At 40.8% G+C, this 19,091-nt stretch overlaps 3 protein-coding genes across 3 annotated transcripts; 1 reads left to right on the plus strand and 2 right to left on the minus strand.

Moving 5' to 3' along the window:
• Positions 1–1,731: 1,731 nt before the first annotated feature.
• On the minus strand, positions 1,732–4,913 carry LOC142884043 (gamma-glutamyl hydrolase). Its single transcript, XM_076019455.1, has 9 exons — positions 4,674–4,913; positions 4,457–4,571; positions 3,899–3,949; positions 3,732–3,816; positions 3,317–3,455; positions 2,966–3,072; positions 2,582–2,675; positions 2,364–2,501; positions 1,732–1,991 (listed from the first exon to the last, which is right to left on the minus strand). Exons 1-9 carry the CDS (start codon positions 4,786–4,788, stop codon positions 1,873–1,875), a joined length of 963 nt encoding a protein of 320 aa, XP_075875570.1. The 5' UTR covers positions 4,789–4,913; the 3' UTR covers positions 1,732–1,872.
• Positions 4,914–5,290: 377 nt separating this feature from the next.
• On the minus strand, positions 5,291–9,454 carry nmrk1 (nicotinamide riboside kinase 1). Its single transcript, XM_076019457.1, has 7 exons — positions 9,045–9,454; positions 8,348–8,438; positions 8,193–8,241; positions 7,929–8,097; positions 7,642–7,713; positions 6,975–7,081; positions 5,291–6,808 (listed from the first exon to the last, which is right to left on the minus strand). Exons 1-7 carry the CDS (start codon positions 9,071–9,073, stop codon positions 6,711–6,713), a joined length of 615 nt encoding a protein of 204 aa, XP_075875572.1. The 5' UTR covers positions 9,074–9,454; the 3' UTR covers positions 5,291–6,710.
• A 296-nt stretch (positions 9,455–9,750) lies between these two features.
• On the plus strand, positions 9,751–17,657 carry ostf1 (osteoclast stimulating factor 1). The gene is made up of 10 exons (XM_076019456.1): positions 9,751–9,908; positions 12,617–12,663; positions 13,170–13,220; positions 14,658–14,721; positions 14,805–14,858; positions 14,931–15,038; positions 15,245–15,294; positions 15,951–16,029; positions 16,117–16,215; positions 16,715–17,657. Exons 1-10 carry the CDS (start codon positions 9,875–9,877, stop codon positions 16,771–16,773), a joined length of 645 nt encoding a protein of 214 aa, XP_075875571.1. The 5' UTR covers positions 9,751–9,874; the 3' UTR covers positions 16,774–17,657.
• The last annotated feature ends 1,434 nt before the right edge of the window (positions 17,658–19,091 follow it).

Consider the following 19,091-nt stretch of genomic DNA (forward strand, 5'->3'; position numbering starts at 1 on the left):
CCTCAGTTCAGTCCAGATTATTGTCACAGTTTTTGTAAAATTATCAACCCATCTATTGTTTCATTAATGGTTAAAAAATAATAATGTTACCCAAGTAAATTTGAAGTGGAATAAGTGGAATCAGTACTTTATTTTTTTTTTTACCAGAGTATTATTTTATACAAGTATCATACTTTCACTTAAGTAAGTATAAAGTTGCCACCTCAGTACAAGTATTTAAAAAATCTGTAATTACGGGAGTAGGTCCACTTGTAAGGAGTAACACGCATGTAGTCACGGATCTGCTTCAACTTGATCGCAGTTTGTGAAAGGAAGATGTGAGATCAAGCGTGATGTCAGATAACAGGAAACATCTACACTGGTGTGGTTTTCCCCGGACAGATTCTACTGATAGAGACGAAATGCTTTCGGGGTGAAGCAATGTGGCAAGGAACAAAGCCACACCTTATTGGAAGCAGCTTTGTTCCATCTCTATTCCCGCCTCGTGGGCATTTCAGTAAGGTACAGAGCCCGGCATGTACAATAGGAAATGGCGATGCCAATTTTGTCTTTAGCGAACAACAAAGTCGGACGCTGGGGTGACTTTGAGTGAGGCTTGTCGACACGACATGGTGACACCGCGACATGCTTATGTAGTAGAGCATCACTGCGGAGAATTTAAACCTGCAAAAGGAGAGACTGTAGTGAACCCACAGCAACAAGCTAAAGATGAAGAGAGACGTCCCTGATGCCAGGTGAGTACTGAGTTGTCTGCTACATGTTAGGAATGGTGACCACTGGTGAAAAAGCAGACAACACATAGATCTCGAGCTCATCGTTGTCATGCACCTGAAGAATTAAATACAGAATGCTGGCTTGATTTGATAAATCAATCTGGTACAGTGACGTGGGGCCTCTGCATGTTCATTGTAAAGCAGAGTAAAGCAGTGGCAGCTTCATGTGGTGTGGGGTGTGTCTGTTCTGGCAATAAGACAGGACCTCTGTGCGTCATGTATTCGCATTATGCTTTCTTACCACCAGATGGCACTAAATCTATCGCACTGCGCTTTCAGGATCCCAGAGGTGCCGAAATGAGGTCCAGTCAAGTCAGTCAATTGAAGAGGTGATCAGCGCCTGCACTCATTATTGATTGATATTTAGACACGTATTGGACTATGAGGCCTGGAAATTATTTGTGCAGATTGTTGGTTGAACACAGCAGGGTGTTTAAAAATTCTATTTTTAAAAATTGATCATTTAGGCCTTGATGGAACATAGACCATCAAGACCATCAGTTTCCACCTTTCTTTATTGTGCCTTTACTCTTGCTGCTGCCACATCAGTCCCTTCTTCTTAAACTTGTTCACTCCTATTTTCTCTGGTGTTTCTAGGTCATCTGCCACATTTTCCTTCTGGGTTTCATGCCAGTGCCTGTTTGACTATCGCTGCTTTGTTTTTTCTTACGGTGTAACTAATCCAGGTCGACTTTCTTCTTTTTCACCTCTACCTCTACTGGCTTTTGTGTGATTCATTCTCACGGGTTGGTGGTTTATGTTGGACCATAGATGTGAAGCAAAGCAAACACTCCAGCCTGATTTTCTTAACCCTTCACTGGCCATGGAAATGTCATTAGGTTGTCAAGCAGGGTTGCATTCGATCAGGTATTTTTATTTAGCACTGTCATAACAGTGGACAGTCAGTAGGGAATTTAAAGGAGTTCGTACCAAGAAAAATGAGGAAAATGTCCGAATATTTACACAAATGAGCACATTTATTCCAAACATGACAAGTGTTTGCAAAACATTTCTCTGCAGCCTGATGAAAATTATATTTTATTCTGAGTACGGTTGGTGGTAAGGAACATCTCTGTGGGGAGATGTAGAGGTGAGACACTCAGAAGAAGTAGACTTGTTCGTATGCTGTAAAGTTTGCAGCGTAAACCGGCGTGTAGTTATAAATCAGGGGCAAGGTCTCCTCCTCAGGATTGTCAAACTGATGTAAACTTCTCCTTCCTGAACATGTGAGACAAGTGGTTGAAAGAAAAGACGTGAGTAAATGAATGGCAGGCTTTTGGCAGTACAGGAATTCAACAAATTGTATCCTGAGAATCTAAATATATTTTCTGACGTCATGCTATGTTTACCATAAACCCAACCTAAATAACAACAGACTTTATCTGATCCAAAATTAGTATTATTTTACATTATTTGTACTTTAAAAACAGTTTTATTTTGACTTTGGCGGGAGTATTCGTATTTATGAAAAGAGAGGGCTTTTTCTATTTACCCCTGAATGTTACACCAATTATCAGCCTCTTTCAATGCCAAACCACTATATTATTAGTGCTTAGTATAGTACCGAAAAGTGAGTGAGGATCACAGTACCTTCATTGACAAAAAACTCAGCCAGCAGAGTTGAAAGCTGGACAGCATGACGGGAGTGAGGGAAGTTCAGCTTTTGGCTCCACTGAAAACGGTTGACCTCAGGATGCCACTGCACCCCGTAGAATGGATAACTCTTCCCTGGCAAAACAGGAAGTGTTATAGCACTGTTGGTGGGCGGAAACTTTGTTTGATGAGCTCACACAAATTTATCAACTAACCTTCTATGGTTGAAACAAACTCGGCTCCATTCTCTGCGACATTTGTAGACAGGATGTTGAAGAAATTGCTCAGCTTTTCATTTTCCCGAAAGTCCTGTAAGAACATTTGTCTTACTGCTTCCATCATACCTTCAGACAATCTGCACCGAAAAATCTCGGGTTTGCCTTGTGATGATTGAAACTAGCCTTCCACTACTTATTTCAAGCTAAAAAAACCTAAAGAGAAACTATCAAGTCGTCGAAACCCAGCGGCCTCAAGCTAAGGTGAAAATGTGAAGCTGATGTGAAGCTCAATGAGAAGCTGGGCCAAAAGTTCACAGTCAAAACCTGGAGGAGGACTAACGGGCACAGTGAAGCAGCTCATTTGAGATATTTTTGTGGTACCTGCACTGTGACCCCGTAGTAGTGAAAGTTGCCTGTCAGAGGTTCTTGGGTGACAGCTTTCATGAGATCACTGGGGATCTCCTCGAACATCCTGCTGGTGCTGGCGTCTGAAGGAGGACAGGAGGTCAAGTTCAAAAATAGGCAAGCACATTTATGACCCCAGTATGAGCGAAGTGCATGTCAAAAATGGTTTCTTAAATCTGAGACAAGAGCGCGACTCTGAGCGCTCTCTGCTGACACCAAGTGGAAAAGCCAAGCACATGCAGTTTTTTGGATTAGTTAAGTGGTGGTCTCCTAAAAAAATGTCTTGTCATCTCCCTAAAACACAAAACATGGTTTTAGTCTACAAACCTTTGGTCAGGTTGAGTGGCAGCGCTACGTTCTGAGCTGTGGTTTTTGTTAGCAGATTTTTCTCAGCAACTATCACCGTCAGCAGCTGCATCCCCATGCAAGTGCCCCAGATGGGGAAGAAATCCCCCGCATTGTTGGCCTGTGACACAGAGAGAGAGAGAGTGAGAGAGAGAGAGAGAGAGACAGACAGAGAGAGAAAGAGAGAGAGTGAGAGTGAGAGAGAGAGAGAGAGAGAGAGACAGACAGACAGACAGAGAGAGAAAGAGAGAGAGTGTGAGAGAGAGAGAGAGAGAGACAGAGACAGAGACAGAGACAGAGAGAGAGAGCAGCACGTTGCAAAAAAAATATTCAAGTTAATTTAGCACAAATAATAACAAATAGCTAAACGTGATAGAAACAATTCTCCCACACGAACCTCCAGAGCCAGTTTGGAGAAAAGTCGAGCTACCCGGGCGTAGTCCGAAGCCAACAAATCCACAGCCCCACCTATGAAAAGCAAACTAGAGAGCAGAACATTGCTCAAAATGAAGCAAATCATAGACTCAAAACTAAGGTGTGTCAAAGCCAAACATCGATCCTCACCCATTTATCCGCTTGAAGATTTTTTCATATTCAGCATCCGAGAGAGTTAGCCTGCAAAACCACGAAGCAAAAAGTACAATTTTCCATTTTTCCATACAACAGTGCAGCACAGATCACGCAGAGCATGTGTCCAAAATTCATTGTCTTTTGAACAAAAGCAGCAAATATCAGCAATAAGCAAATAATTTGACTTTTCACTTTATATATACTGTATATATGTATACATATAGACATAAGGAATGTCTAGGGCTGGCTGCATTTTGCTCGCAACAAAGCAGAAAGGTTATTGTAACAGCTTTTCTGTTTTAAAATCTGACAAAATAAACAGTAGAAGCATTTTTACAACAACTTCATTGTTTGCATTCTTTACTTGCACGTTGAGGTGTAATGTCTGATTTTGCTCATTGAGGAATAAATGAAGTGCTCTCATAAACAAACCTTTCTCTATTCCACCTCTGAGAACCGGTTTACAGGTGAAGTCATTCTCATCGATGGAAGGATTTCAAAAAAGCACTGTAATGACTGAAGTGGCTGTAGCTGAAAAAACACACCACTCACCTGATAGGCAGCACTCTGCTTCCTCCGGACTCAATGTACTTGACATAGGAAGACGGTATGTATGTGTTCCCAAATGGTTTCATGGGTTCGTCTGAAACCATTTGAGTCAAAATACCTGGGGCAGAAACACAAAGGCTTTCAGCGCGACAAAGACTGAAGTGCACAAAACAATCAACAGCATGGAACAGAGAGCCGGTATTTTAACAGTCCCACTTACCAATCACAGGTCTGTCATTTACAGCCTCCAGTCTTGGTTGAGGCATGGTGATGCTGGAACAGAAGCAGCCGGCAACAATTAAAGACACGAAAGCTGAAACTCCGACATTGGACATGCTGCCACATTAATTGTTTGACTTCCCGCCACCAAGTAAGTCTTACTCAGGCTTGTAACAGAGGTTGTGTAGCTATGCAGGGTGCTGACACGAGAGGCTGCAGCAGAGTGGTGTGTGCGGAATTTGACAGAAGAGGATACAGTAGAGCACAAGGAAGTGAGGAAAGTACACAATCAGGGTTCGTGATCATGACTTCACACTGTGGGCCGATCTGGGAAGTTGGCTGCTGATGTAAACAGTAATTTACTGCTGAAAGGACTTTTTGACAAAATTCCTTATTGCTTTTGAATGATGGGAAGTGCTAATCCATGAATCAGAAGGAGGGTTTGGCAACTCTCAAGTGCTGTGTGGCAACATTCAAGCTCCTTTTCACGCAGTCAAACAGGTTTGGAAGTGATTCTATTTACAGGGCGGAACAGGTTGCAGGAAGAAGAAGAATGAACACGCAAAAAACTCAAGAAAGCCATTATCAGCTTCAGATCAAATAAGAAATAAATACCACTAAACAGCACAGAAGGATTTATTCACAGGTAAAACCATTCGGTTCTGTGAGGTCACTACAACTGTCTAAACAGTGCTTATTTCTGAGATATATACACAGAGGACAACAACACTTGGACATTACACATTAGTGCAAAGAGTTAGAATATACAGATAGTCTCAGAACAATAAACACACATGTTCACAAACAGGGCTTAATAAGTATTACTTGGTATTATGAACCAGGGCACAGAAGGCGTTTGTCTTGCTTCTCCAGCACTTTCATCACTTTCTGCAGGCTGTGATTGCACTCATATTTAATTCTGAGCGACGGCAATCACGACGATAGTATGATAGGAATGATATTTCAAGGAATACAAGGTTGCACCAAGTAGACAAACACGGGTCATCAGCCAGTTTTCAATAGCTTGCCAATTGGCATAACACAGGGTAAAAGAGTGATGATTTGTAAAAAATTCAATTTAACTTTAACTTTTTTTTTTTTTTAGTTTTTATAAGTAAAAATGTTCAATAGAATTGCATTAATGTATTTTACTACCCTGAGAGGAACCAGACATTACAATCAACGTCCTCGTGTGGTTAATACACATGACCCCACTTCCAGTACTAGCTGACTCAGATTTGTTCTTCACTTTTTCCACGTCCTTATCTTTCAGTTAAAGTTTACCGCAGAAGTTCACTATGAGGTGATTGAATTTTAATATTAAATTTAGTAAATGTAAGTACTGCAATAGCGTACTGTTATTTTTAAAGGCGAGAATAAAGCCTCTATTTTCTTAAAACTCTTTTTTTTTTAGATTTTTGTTTTGAGGTCCGCAGTGACCCAATTGCAATGTGCCGGAGACTACCACTAGGTGGAGACAAATCAACTGTCATTGAATACAAGACCTCGAGGAGCACAGTCAAAATCAAACTATACCCAGAAATATTGAAAAATTGTTACACATCAAAGTTGCTCAAATACATAGAAAAACAAAATGAGTGAAACACATCACTGAGGTCACGCCTTTATTATTAGTTAGAGTTATTGTTATATGAACATACTCTACTATCTAGAAATATAATTTAATAATGGTTAAAATATTAGTATAAAAAACAACAAAACAAAACAATGAGATTAGAAGTACGACAATGAAAAACATCACATTAGTCAAGTGTGCGTGCTGCGTCTAGCACTAACAGGTTTTCTACGCAGAGCTTTGTTACTGATAGTTTCCATTCACAGTCAAAAAATACTGACGAGCAAAATAAATACTTTCTTTAAAAGAAAAAAAAAAACTTTCCCACAATGATGGGTACAGCAAAATCTTAAAAAAAAAAGAAACTTGGAACATTCCACTGAAATGTTAGTTAACATCTTAAAAAGAGTTAAAACTGTTTATCTGGTGAGTGCGTAGCTCAGTGGCTCATCTTGTACAGCTCTACTGCAGTCTACCTCTGAGCCTGTCTACTTCCTGAAAAACATTCTCTCTGACAGCCGCCAGCAGCTCTTCCTTTGGTTTCAGTCCATCCAGATATACTTCATAATAAAAAAAAAAAAGTACAAATACAGTCAATTCTATTATCTATGAGTGCAAAATTGGTAAGAATCGCATCGTTGACTAAGATACTCTTGCTAAGAATTAACTTTCATCACATCAGCATATAATCCTTTGCACGGAGTGTGAATTACACTGGATACTTACTGATTCCAGAAGCCACATTTAGCATCTCCAACTTATTTTTCAGGTACATGGGCCACACATGGCCATCAAAGTAGCCGGGAGGATCAGGAGGTCTGTACACCCTCGAACTGTCAAAGACAGAAGCAGATGGCTAAATGTAAATAATATGATTTGCTGTGAATTAACTTCAGAAAACCCAGAAAAAAGGAATAATTACAGTGTACATGATTTGTATCACTTGTTTCACAAAAGGATTATGGCACTACTGTAGGTGAGTACTGACATGCAAAATAATATTAACATTATTTATTGTATTATTATTGCTGTCAGTCAATTACAGTATATATATATATATATATATATATATATATGTATATATATATATATATATGTATATTACAGTACAACATTAAGTCAATTTTATGAACGCGTGTTTGTGACTTATGCAATTTTGAACCTGCATCGGGCCAAATTACTTGTGGAATATTTCACACATAATTTGCACCGGCCATTATACTTCATGGATAGGATTGCATGGTCTGTTCAAAATGTAGGCGATTTTATCAGAACTGGGCAGCGTCATAATAATAAAAAGGTTTATGCCAAAATATGACAAAGACCAATATATTAAGATGTTGACAAACCAATATCAAGATATATAGGTTAGTAATTTAAAAAAATATGTCACCCTCTTCTAGTTTTGCAGACATCATAAGGAATTTCCAGGAAGTATCTTTGGTCAAACAGCTCGTTCAAAGTCCTGGAAGGTGAAAACCAAATTAAACTTCAAAATCATACTGAAATTTCATTTTCATATTGTAAAAAAAAAAAAAGTTGCTGGAAAGTTGCCTTTTCCACAACTTTTGAAAAATAAAAACACTTTCAGAACTGTCGTTGAAATGAACAAAACTCTCTAAATTTCATACAATAAAAACAGAGCGCCCCGCGCAGGTATCTGAAGTCTCCCATTTATACCTGTGGTTGAAAATGAGGAAGCCTTCCACGATGAGCACAAACACCTCCTCACTGTCAGGCTCTGCTGCAGGCTCCGTGTTCAGACCACGCTCCCTCAGGAATGAGTCAGGATTGCTTCGCCATGAATCAACGTGGCTCATCATCGTGTCCATGTGGAGGGCATCAAGCACTTAAAAAAAGAAAAAAAAAGAAAACTAAACAAACAAAAAACAGCCACAGGGTTTCTGTTTGCTCAAGACTGATTAGAAATTTTTGCATACTCACTGTCATACTGCTTAAATCCGCTGTTGTCCACAGGTACCACAGAGTCCTCCTGGAGAAAAAGCATTATGGTGTGATCTCTCTGCAGCACTTCAAATGCAAGGCAGCCTAATGTGTAAAAGCCATCAATGTGAGTTGAAGAAACCTTCACAGTACACCTTAAAATAGGAGTCCTGTGCGATAATGCAGCTGTTGGGTATCTGCTGGTGGAGACTCTGAGACAGAGTAGATTTTCCCCCATTGGTGATCCTAAAAGACAAGCATGTACTTTGATCACCTGCTATAATTATTAAATGTGATGCTCAGTGAATGTTTTCATTGATTTTCATTGTTTCAGACGGTTTTTAATTTGTTTTGCTGCTACTAAATCAGATGGGGAAAAAATATACACCTATCATAATGTTACAACTCTGTTTTGTACACACAGTCTGACATATGGGTTGTGCTTGGAGTAAAAAAATAAAATAAAATAAAGAAAAATAAAATGCTAGTCTGGTATCACAAAAACAACATTTTGTAAAATGACATACGCTAAAAGAATGAATGAATGAATGAATGAATGAATGAATGAATGAAAATGAAAATAAATGAAGACAGCCCTGTCACACAATCGTAATTTGTCATTCTCTGCAGCCACATGTTTGTCACATGCTGTATTGATCTAATTTCTATCCCTGGTACATTCAGCCACAAGCGTGGTAATGGCGTGAAAAATACCGTCCATAAGTCCAGAAGCCAGAATAGCCAGAGGCAATGACCCAAAAGGGAATGACAACAGGTATGTTTAGCAGACGTAGCGGTCTCATGCACAATGTTTACAATGCACACTGTTAAACCATTTGTTCCTCTACTCACCCACCGACTCCCACAACCAGCATCTTCATTCTGTCCTCTTGAGTCCACTCGGCCCAGCGTTGTAGTGTTTAAAAACTAGATTCAATGAAGGTCATAATAATAACAACTCACAGTCATATTAAACTCGCAAGGGTGCCTGATGGTGGCTACACTGCTGCAGCAACTTTGCGCAACTTGCACCCAAATTCCTCCTCGCAGTCCGCTTTTCGGCACTCTTGATTGGCTGAGAGAGTTCTACGTAGGCCATGACCGAGTCATTGGGAGTAAGGGGGATGTGTAAATATGGAGAGAGTAAAGGGAACTTTGTACCCGATGCACTTTAAGTTATGTGAGCAGTGAAAACTTGTCTATTTAATGGTTTCATCATAATAATTATCTGTATATACAAATACATTATAATATTTAAATACATCATCATCATCATCATCACCATCATCATCATCATCGTCAAGAAAATAAAACTCACGTGTGAGTGTATAATGAAATTAAAATTTTAAATAACATAAGTTTATAAGTGCAAAGGCATTCATATGGTATTAAAATAAAAAAGTAAAACAAAAACAAAAAAGACGACACGTTTAAAATGTCACCAAACACTGTATTGGTGTTTGGCGACATTGCATAAACAGACGGTCAAGTCGATAAGTCGTTAATAAAGTTATAAATCTTTGCGCATGCGTCGAAGAACTTTTCCGCCTGCCCTGCTCGCGGTTCACTTCCTCATTGTCGGAGACAGCAAAAGTGCTCGCGGACCGGTGACGTCCCCGCCACGAATACTTCAACGGCGCCCGTTTTGCGTTTATAAAGAGCATTTTTTTTGAGACTCGCAAATGTCGAAGCCTCCTCCCAAGCCGGCCAAGCCAGGTAAGAGCGACTCTGTGACGTCTTGTGTGTTTTATTCTGGCCCAAAGTCCGACGTTTTCCCTTTGAGGTCAACACACCTTGTTGCCGAGGGTGTGTGGGTCTGATGGGCGGGGAAGTTGTACGTGGAAGCGAAACTTAGGGGTTTCAATCGACCGGCTCAGTATAGTTAAAATAAAGTCAGTAGACGCGGATTTCTTCACCACATCCACCGTGAGTCTGACCCAGAAAGATACAGAGAAGTGCATGAAGTGCCCTCAGTGTTGCCTGACAGGAGGCGTGCGGTCCCTAGTCGAAGGCCTCTGTCACTTCCCTATTTCCATCACTCATGCGGCCACACTTGTGTCATCCAGCGGATTTAGGTCGGAGGTTCAGAGGCGGTGATGAGCCTGTAGGGTCTGAATGCTTCCAGTCCCACTTCCTGTTACTAAAAAAAAAACAAAACAAAAAAAAAACCGTCCCACACATCATTTCTGTGCACGTCAAAGGGTTTAGAACGCTGTGTATGTATCATAGTTAGTCGATTAAGCTTACGTTCCTTCACCACTTTCCTTAGATGCAACATTTGTGTTGTGCAGCCCCAAAGGAAGGTGTTACTGTTGCAAAAATACAAACTGGCACTTGAGTGAAATGACATGGTGTTCTTGCCTAAGATAAGATAAGATAGACCTTTATTCGTCCCACGACGGGGAAATTTAGGTGTTACAACAGCCAAGAAGATAGGGCAAACAAGAATAAAGTGAACAGAGCATATAAAAATAACCTAAAATAGTGCAAAACAGTATAAAGTAAAAAAGTAAATAAACAAGAGCCTATAGAAATAGAAATAAGTGAACAAGAGCCGACACAGAGATTAGATAGAGACACCATACCGTCAAGCAATTAAAGAAATATTGAGACTAATACAGTGAAATTGACTAGAAGTTCAATGCTAATTTTTATTGTGAAGCAGTATTGTCCAATTTGTTGCTATCAAAGTTTCACCCCCCCCCCCCCCCCAAAAAAAAAAAGAAACTTTCAAAGTTCATCTGTGTGTGCCTTAGATAATGTCATATGTATAGCAAAGAAGATTCAGAAAACCGGTGTAATTTTCTAATCTGTTCAGTGATCACTTGAACGCCTCATGGTCAGTCCTGAACAGTCTCCATGGCAACTCGCCTGGCTGCTGTGGGAACAAAAGCAATGGACATCATCTGTCCTGACATATGGCTGTGAAGTCAGTACATTGAAGGGTCATTTTTCAAGTGGCGGCTTGTGAGGAGACCAAAAATTGTGTTAGTTAAGGCCGTATCATCTTACACAACTCTAAAGCATCCGCTGCCTTCGGCTTCTCTTCACTGCATTTGCATGCAGACTAAACTAGACATGTTTTTTTTTTTTTTTTCATATAAAATGTCAAGTCAGCATTTTGGGGGGGGGGTGGAAATATTTTTTTCTCAGTGCACTTGATGTCTTTCGACACATTTCAAAACCATGCACAAACACGCTGAGCGGATGAAACAGGACCAGACCTGATAGTCAAATTCTTTCATTATATGAAAGAAGCAGTTTTAGAATTCATGTCATAATGTGGATATGTTTAGGTTTATTGATGTGTGTGTATATATATATATATACATATATATATATATATATATATGTATCAAATTAATTCAAAATAAAAAATATATATATATATGGAGATGTTTTATTTATTGATATAGAAAAAAATAATCACAGCGATCTTAAGCAGAAACAGCGGTCAACCAAAAATATGGCAGCCCGTCCGCTCGCCCTCTCTCCTTTGTGGCCAGCCCACGCCTGTGCACACGTGATTATATTAACCAGGTGTCACTGCCCATATCCCTTTGACCTATTTATTGTGATTGTGAAACAAAAACTAACCCAAAATATAATAAATACAAAATTTACAACTTATAAGAATAAACTCATACATGGAACCGACGCTGCAGTAGACAAACACAGCTAGAACTGATCACAAAACCACATGCAAGTGAAACGCAGTCAGTGTTCTGAGATTAATTTTGTGACGTCAATACTGTGGCTATTTTTATCCTTTGATTATTTAATTTTTTTAGAACACCTTTCTTTGCATGTGCAGGTGGCTTTAAAATGCAGAGAGACGGAGCCGGTCAGAACAGGCAGATTGTGTGTTTCGAGCAACATGACCGGGCCTGCAGTGGAGGCACACTAGCTGGGCAAAACAGAGTCTGACTTGTGCAACCGCCCCCTTGCATTCTGAGACACTGACACAGTGTTTGAGTCGAAGTGCAGCTCAGAGTTTCAGCAGGGAGGGTCTCAAGCGCCCGGCTTTCGAGAACCGCGAGTTAATGCAGCCCTATTTTGGTCTGCTTTACAGAGACTGCAGATACACATTGTTTTACACACATACACACACATGTGCTACAGAAAAATTGTCATGACTAGTAATAATACCAGTTGTGTTTAGTTCTTTTTCCACCTTATTTGTAGCACAGAAAGTAAGAACATCTGCTCGTCACCATCAACAAGTTGATTCTCTGGCTGAGGCTGTAACCACTCTGGTAGCATTCCAGCAGGGTTAATGCTACTCTGACTGACAGTGAGCCGTCACAGTGAGACACCAGATTCGTGGCAGCATTTTAACTCAAAACCTCTTCTGTTCCATACCAGGAATGAAGCTCTCCAGATATTTATTTTACCGTCTTTTCTGTGTTTTCTCTCTTTCACAGGCCAGGTGAAGGTCTTCCGAGCATTGTACACCTTTGAAAACAGAACGGTGCGTTCTTAATGGTTGTCATTACATGAGTTTTAGTCATTTTTGCTGGATTGTTTTGGGACTTTTAAGGAAACTCCTTAAAGGAAAACGTCATAGAATTTAATGTTGATCCATTCTGGTGACTATTTCTAATTCACAAAATACACCCAGTGGAGGCAGGTAACTACTGACTTTGGATTTGAGAAACGATAATAATAATAATAATAATAATAATAATAATAATGATAATAATAAAAAAAACCTGTCTCCATTCTGCTGGGGCGGTGAAAGATTAGAACCGTGACCCTGAATAGGAATAAGCGGGTATAGAAAATGAATGAATGAAAGAAAGAAATCTCATTAAGAATCATCAGCCTTGGATTTCTCCCTTATAGTGTAAAGCAAATGCAAAGCTATATTTGTTTTGACCCATAGCAGATGAGTTTTCAATGATGCTGAAAGTGGAAGGAAGTGAGTTTAAGGTCAGACGTTTTTGAATACACCAAACTGTTTCTTTGCCATTTCAGCCGGATGAGCTCTACTTTGAAGAGGGCGACATCTTGTACATCTCTGACACAGTGAGTATTATTGATTTCTGCCAAATGTTGTCTTCCCCCTCTTCTTCAGTCTTAAAACTTTACTTTGTTCTTCCTGTTTCCCCCGTTTCTCTGGAATTGAAAGGCCCCATTTGTTTTCAAACAATGCCACGTGTCTTTTGGCTAGTCAGTGAACCAAGTCGAAACAAGACGCGCGTCCATCCTTTCATTTATTTTCGCCGTTTGCTGCGGCCGAAGTTTGTTCAGCTAGAGTACAAGTGGAAATGGTGTGTGATAGCCAGCAATGCGGGGACGTATGTGTGTGTGTGGCGGAGAAGAACAAAAGCAGCGTTGTGCCAGTGCCGTGCTGAGGGCTGTAGAGGACAAGCAGAGAGAAAAGACAGTCACTCGTCGCGTGAGCATACCTGGCCCAGGTGTGGCTCCGCCCTCCAACAAGCCTCCCTTCCTGCAGAGAGTAGGAGCGACACATCCGCTGAAAGGTGCAGGTCCTGCACTAGCCCGGTGCAGGAGTGCACTAGCCCGGTGCAGGTCCTGCACTAGCCCGGTGCAGGAGTGCAGTAGCCCGGTGCAGGAGTGCACTAGCCCGGTGCAGGAGTGCACTAGCCTGGTGCAGGTCCTGCACTAGCCCGGTGCAGGAGTGCACTAGCCCGGTGCAGGAGTGCACTAGCCCGGTGCAGGAGTGCACTAGCCTGGTGCAGGTCCTGCACTAGCCCGGTGCAGGTTCTGCACTAACCTGGTGCAGGAGTGCACTAACCTGGTGCAGGTCCTGCACTAACCCGGTGCAGGTCCTGCACTAGCCTGGTGCAGGTCCTGCACTAGCCTGGTGCAGGTCCTGCACTAGCCTGGTGCAGGAGTGCACTAGCCCGGTGCAGGTCCTGCACTAGCCTGGTGCAGGAGTGCAGTAGCCCGGTGCAGGAGTGCACTAGCCCGGTGCAGGAGTGCACTAACCTGGTGCAGGTCCTGCACTAACCCGGTGCAGGTCCTGCACTAGCCTGGTGCAGGTCCTGCACTAGCCTGGTGCAGGTCCTGCACTAACCCGGTGCAGGTCCTGCACTAGCCCGGTGCAGGTCCTGCACTAGCCCGGTGCAGGTCCTGCACTAGCCTGGTGCAGGAGTGCAGTAGCCCGGTGCAGGAGTGCACTAGCCCGGTGCAGGAGTGCACTAACCTGGTGCAGGTCCTGCACTAACCCGGTGCAGGTCCTGCACTAGCCTGGTGCAGGGGAATAGGTTGCCAATGCCAACACATAGAAATCAGTTCATGTGTAACGCTAGCAGTTTTCACATCACAGGACCTGGGTAATTACGGTTTCCATTCCTTTTTCCCTCTTGCCATATTTTCGCATTACTTCACTCCTTTACCTTGTTTCCTCCATACGTTGCCACTCATTTTTTTTGTCTCTGCTCAGTTTTTTCATGAAACTAAACAACAACAAAATAAATCTCCCTCTCCTTTGTTCAGAGTGACGGTAACTGGTGGAAAGGGACATGCAAAGGACGGACAGGTCTAATTCCAAGTAACTATGGTGAGTGGGCTGCATAGACTGGCTTTTTTTCTGTCCTGCAATTGTTGTTCAAGTCACTAAACAGCGCCCTTTATCTGTTGTAGTGGCGGAGAAGTCTGAGTCCATTGACAATCCAATCCACGAAGCAGCCAAACGAGGTTGGACATCTCTCTGTGGACTTGATGGTCACAATGTGTTTGGTTGCTGCTAAAATGTGATGGTTTTAACAGGCAATATGAGCTGGCTGAGGGAATGCTTGGACAATAAGGTTGGAATCAACGGGCTGGACAAAGCTGGAAACACTGCCCTGTACTGGGCGTCCCACGGAGGCCATAAAGGTAACGGCTATTGTCTTGCAGTAAACGTCAGACACACAGCGTTTATTTATTTATTTTTTTATTAACACAATGGCCGGTTTGTTTTGACGAGAAGTGAAGTTGACAGAGTAGGAAGCCGGCCTGTAGAAGTGTTGCACACCTAACATCCTCCTCCATTGAGCCGCTGATATTCTGAATCCATCCCGTTCCTGGTTTGAATGTTTCAGACGTGGTGGAACTGTTACTCGGCCAACCCGGCGTGGAGGTCAACCAGCAGGTAAGATCTGTCAATCAGGCTGAAAAACTTTCCCATATTTAGTCTGTTTCATTTATTGCTTTTAATCTTGTTATGTTTGCTGGGAGCTATTTTTATTGTGTGTTTACCAATTTGCATAATGTGTATTTGTTATTTTTTTGGAATTTTCTAATATTGAATTATTAACTTTTGACTTAAAAAGCCTTTAGGTTTTATTAGTCTAGAGTCAAGAGGAGTTTTATAAATCTTGAAATCACAATCAATCAAACAGTATATTTTCAGGTGTGTATTGCCAACAATTTATTAATAATTAATTCATGAAAGAGGTATTTTTATTGACACAAGTTTATTATTCTCTCCTGTTTGAAGTCTCTTGAGATTGCTCTATCAGAACTCACTGCAGCAGAGATGGTAGTCGAGTTCATTGCTTTATTACAGGGTAGTTTTTTTTTTTCTTTTATACTGATGCCTCTATTATTTGACACAGGGAAAGAAAGCAAAGAGGGTTTTTCCACTGCTTTATTAGGAACTCTCATTAGCATGAACGTCAGTTATTTGAATTTCAAACAGCCGACTCTATGGACCCAAGGAGCAGTGATACATTCACACTTGGTTTCAAAAGTCGGGTGTCGAGGCTTGTCTGCCCACTCAGCACGCTCACCCGTGTTGTCTTTCAGAATAAACTGGGTGACACTGCTCTGCATGCTGCTGCCTGGAAGGGTCATTCTGACATTGTGGAAATGCTGTTGAAAAAGAGTGAGTGGCAAAATTCATTGAACAAAAATTTGCAGAGGGGTTTTCTGCATAAACATTTAACATATGTTGCTCGCACGTTTGCTTCAGACCCAAGAACGGACCTCCGGAACAATGAGAACAAGCTGGCTGTGGACATGGCCACCAACGCGCGGTGTGCCTCGCTTCTCAAAAGGGCGCAGGAAGGCAGTAAGTAGAGCAGACACTAGGGGGCAGGATTGCATTACTCGCGCAAAGATGACGTTATTGCGTTTATGAGTGAGCTGAGAAGATAACAATGATTCTAATCTTGTTAGATCAGTTTTTAGTTTTGTTACTATGAAATCACCGTCACATCATATGTAGATATATAACTACAATGTCCAACAGCATGAAGCTTTTTTATAAATTAAATATAGGGTCTTTTCTAAATAAAGAATAGAAGGTATATTGCTAAGTTCTTGCATAAATAAAAATCAAATAACAAATAGAGGTAGAGAAAATTCAGAATTTCTAATAAAACAATTTGACTTTTTTTTTTTTCACCCAAAATGCTAAATACAGTATATAGTAATATGTACCTATATTTGTGTGTATATATATATATATATATATATATATATAAGATATAGTGCGTCCTAAATTTGGGGGGGAGTACTTAGAAAAACTTTTAATATTTTCAAACGTATCCCTGACTCTCTTGTTTCAGACACGGTCCGCAAACACAGTAATGCTGAGGAGTACTTGGATGACGAGGACTCGGACTGAGGCGACGCTGTTCCAGCACCATCGCAGTCTTCCATTACTGGGTTTCAGAGAGATTGACACGGACTTAAAATGGATTTACAGCTCTGTTTTCCAGCTGTAACTCCATTTTTAGCCCCACCCACCCCTGCCCCCCACAGCACGTTCAAAACACCTCAGTTCTCAGGCCTCTGCAGCACATTTGTGTGAATCACAAAGCATTGTGTGAATGCATTCTTACAGAGCGGGGAAAATTTATCTCAGAGCACCAGCTTCACTCCATGTATCGGGGCGGGGAGGGAGGGGAAAATAATCAGTAGTTGCAGAAAATGGACCAAAAGTGGAAGAATGGCATTCCAAACATAGAGATTATGTCCGACCCATTGAAGCTGCATTAAAGTGCCGCGGCAGATTAACAGATTGATCTGGTTTGTGAGTTCAGCGCCGCGCCAGCGTCAATCTTCACAACATTTGCATCAGCCAGTCAAGGTGTGACTCTGTCCATGCGTCACATTACCCTCTGCTTCATTACATTTCCAATGTGGTTTGATGAACTTGGATCAGTTCAGAGGAAGACAAAAAAAAAAAGCCTTTCTCTCATTCAACAGACATTACAACTTATCATCTTTTGAGCTTTTTTATATGGATTTTAATTCCATATTGGGAGAAATTTTCTGGGTTGTATTTGCTGCTTTCTTAACAAAAGTGCCTTATATATTTGTAATATATCTACAGTTTCCTTAATGTGTGAATTAATGTGAGAGTGTATGTTCTTCCTCTTCAGAAGTTCTAAATTTCTTTTCACCACAATCCCTAAAAGTTAAAATGGTGTCTGTGCTACCAAGCAGAATGTCATTCCAAAAAATATATGATTGTTTTGAAACATTGAATTAAAAACAGTGCAAAGAAATTTTCTTAATGTGCTTCCTTGGCCATTGTGAAGAGTTGACTTTCGATGTGCGTGTCTCACAGCAAGATGTGTTCTACCCCCGTCTGTGTGGGTTCTGTCCAGGTTCTGTGGGGACAATTGGGAACTCTAAATTGACTGTGTGTGTGTTTGTGTGTCAACAGATTCATGTGAATCGTTAAGACTCAGCAAGCAATAATGGCTAAAATACGCAACTGGTTTTAACAGTCAGAATTGCTTGCATAGTACTCTAGAGTGAAAAGTTCTCCCACAAATATTAAACCTACGATTACACGTAAACTACTTGAAAGCTTCTTAGACAAATTCCTCTCAACGTCAAGTTCATGTGTGCAAACGGAAACCCTTTGCATTTGGCCTAATGCGATTCTGAATAGATTAGAGACAAGTGCACTGAAATTAACAGTAAGATATATTACAAAGGGACAAGAAAAGACAAAAAAAAGCATCAAAAATTAAAATAACTTCTTTATTACAAATTCAGCAATTGGAATCATTCCAAAGAGGACAGACAGAGCGAAAAGATGTGAGCAAATCTGTGTCACTGGAAGGAATTCAGGGCTGATATGTAACCGTCCGGCCTGAAAATGAGGAAAAACAGAAAAGGCTCCAGTGTAGTCTCTTTCGATCATGCAAAGTCTATTTATTTTTGAAAGATCTGTTGAAATTCAAAGTTTAAAGTTGTAACTTTGAGGTCCCTAAATCAAACTACTGAGCTGATGATAATCCATCACTTGTTTCATCTCTATTGCAATTTGACTGCATAAAATAAACGAGATCTAATAATTTGTTCCAAAGTATTTCTGTGGTGGTACCCAGTTTCTAGGCTGACCAGGCCCCCGCAACACTGCCTCACAACTGAAATGTTGACACCATTTCAGAACACAATGAAGTTAAGCCCCCCCACCCGCAAGAAAAGATTTTCACAGCCCCCTGCCAAATTACATTATGACAAGCTCAAGACCGACTGATGGAAAATTCTGAAATCAAAGTTTCTTTTCTGAGCAAAGATAAACATTTCTTTTCAGCTCCAAAAAGTTCACGTTTCATTTATATTCATTAAAAAGTTGATTCCTTTCACTCTCGACAGGCATACTTTAGTCCTTAAATCCTTTGGTTTATCTTCAGTTTAAGGGAGGAAAAAAAAAAAAATCACTTTTCATTTCAAAGCAATGATTGCTTGCAGTAATATCTGTAATTACCCAGCTCTTTTCATATAACGATCATAGGGTTCATCCTGTTTATAAAATAGTGCCGTGTCAAAGCAGGACTTGGTCAAAAGGATGTTTCATTAACTGATATACATCTCTTTAAATAATAAGAGGACAAAGTAGATAGTGAGCGGTGCTGTAAACTCATGTAGTTATTGAGATAACATCTGAGGGTGGAAATCATTTTATTGCTGATATCAGTTTGA

Source organism: Nelusetta ayraudi, unplaced genomic scaffold (assembly GCF_046127955.1).
Source record: "Nelusetta ayraudi isolate G7.1 ecotype Tasmania unplaced genomic scaffold, CSIRO-AGI_Nayr_v1 ptg000010l, whole genome shotgun sequence".
NCBI classification, from domain to species: Eukaryota; Metazoa; Chordata; class Actinopteri; order Tetraodontiformes; family Monacanthidae; genus Nelusetta; species Nelusetta ayraudi.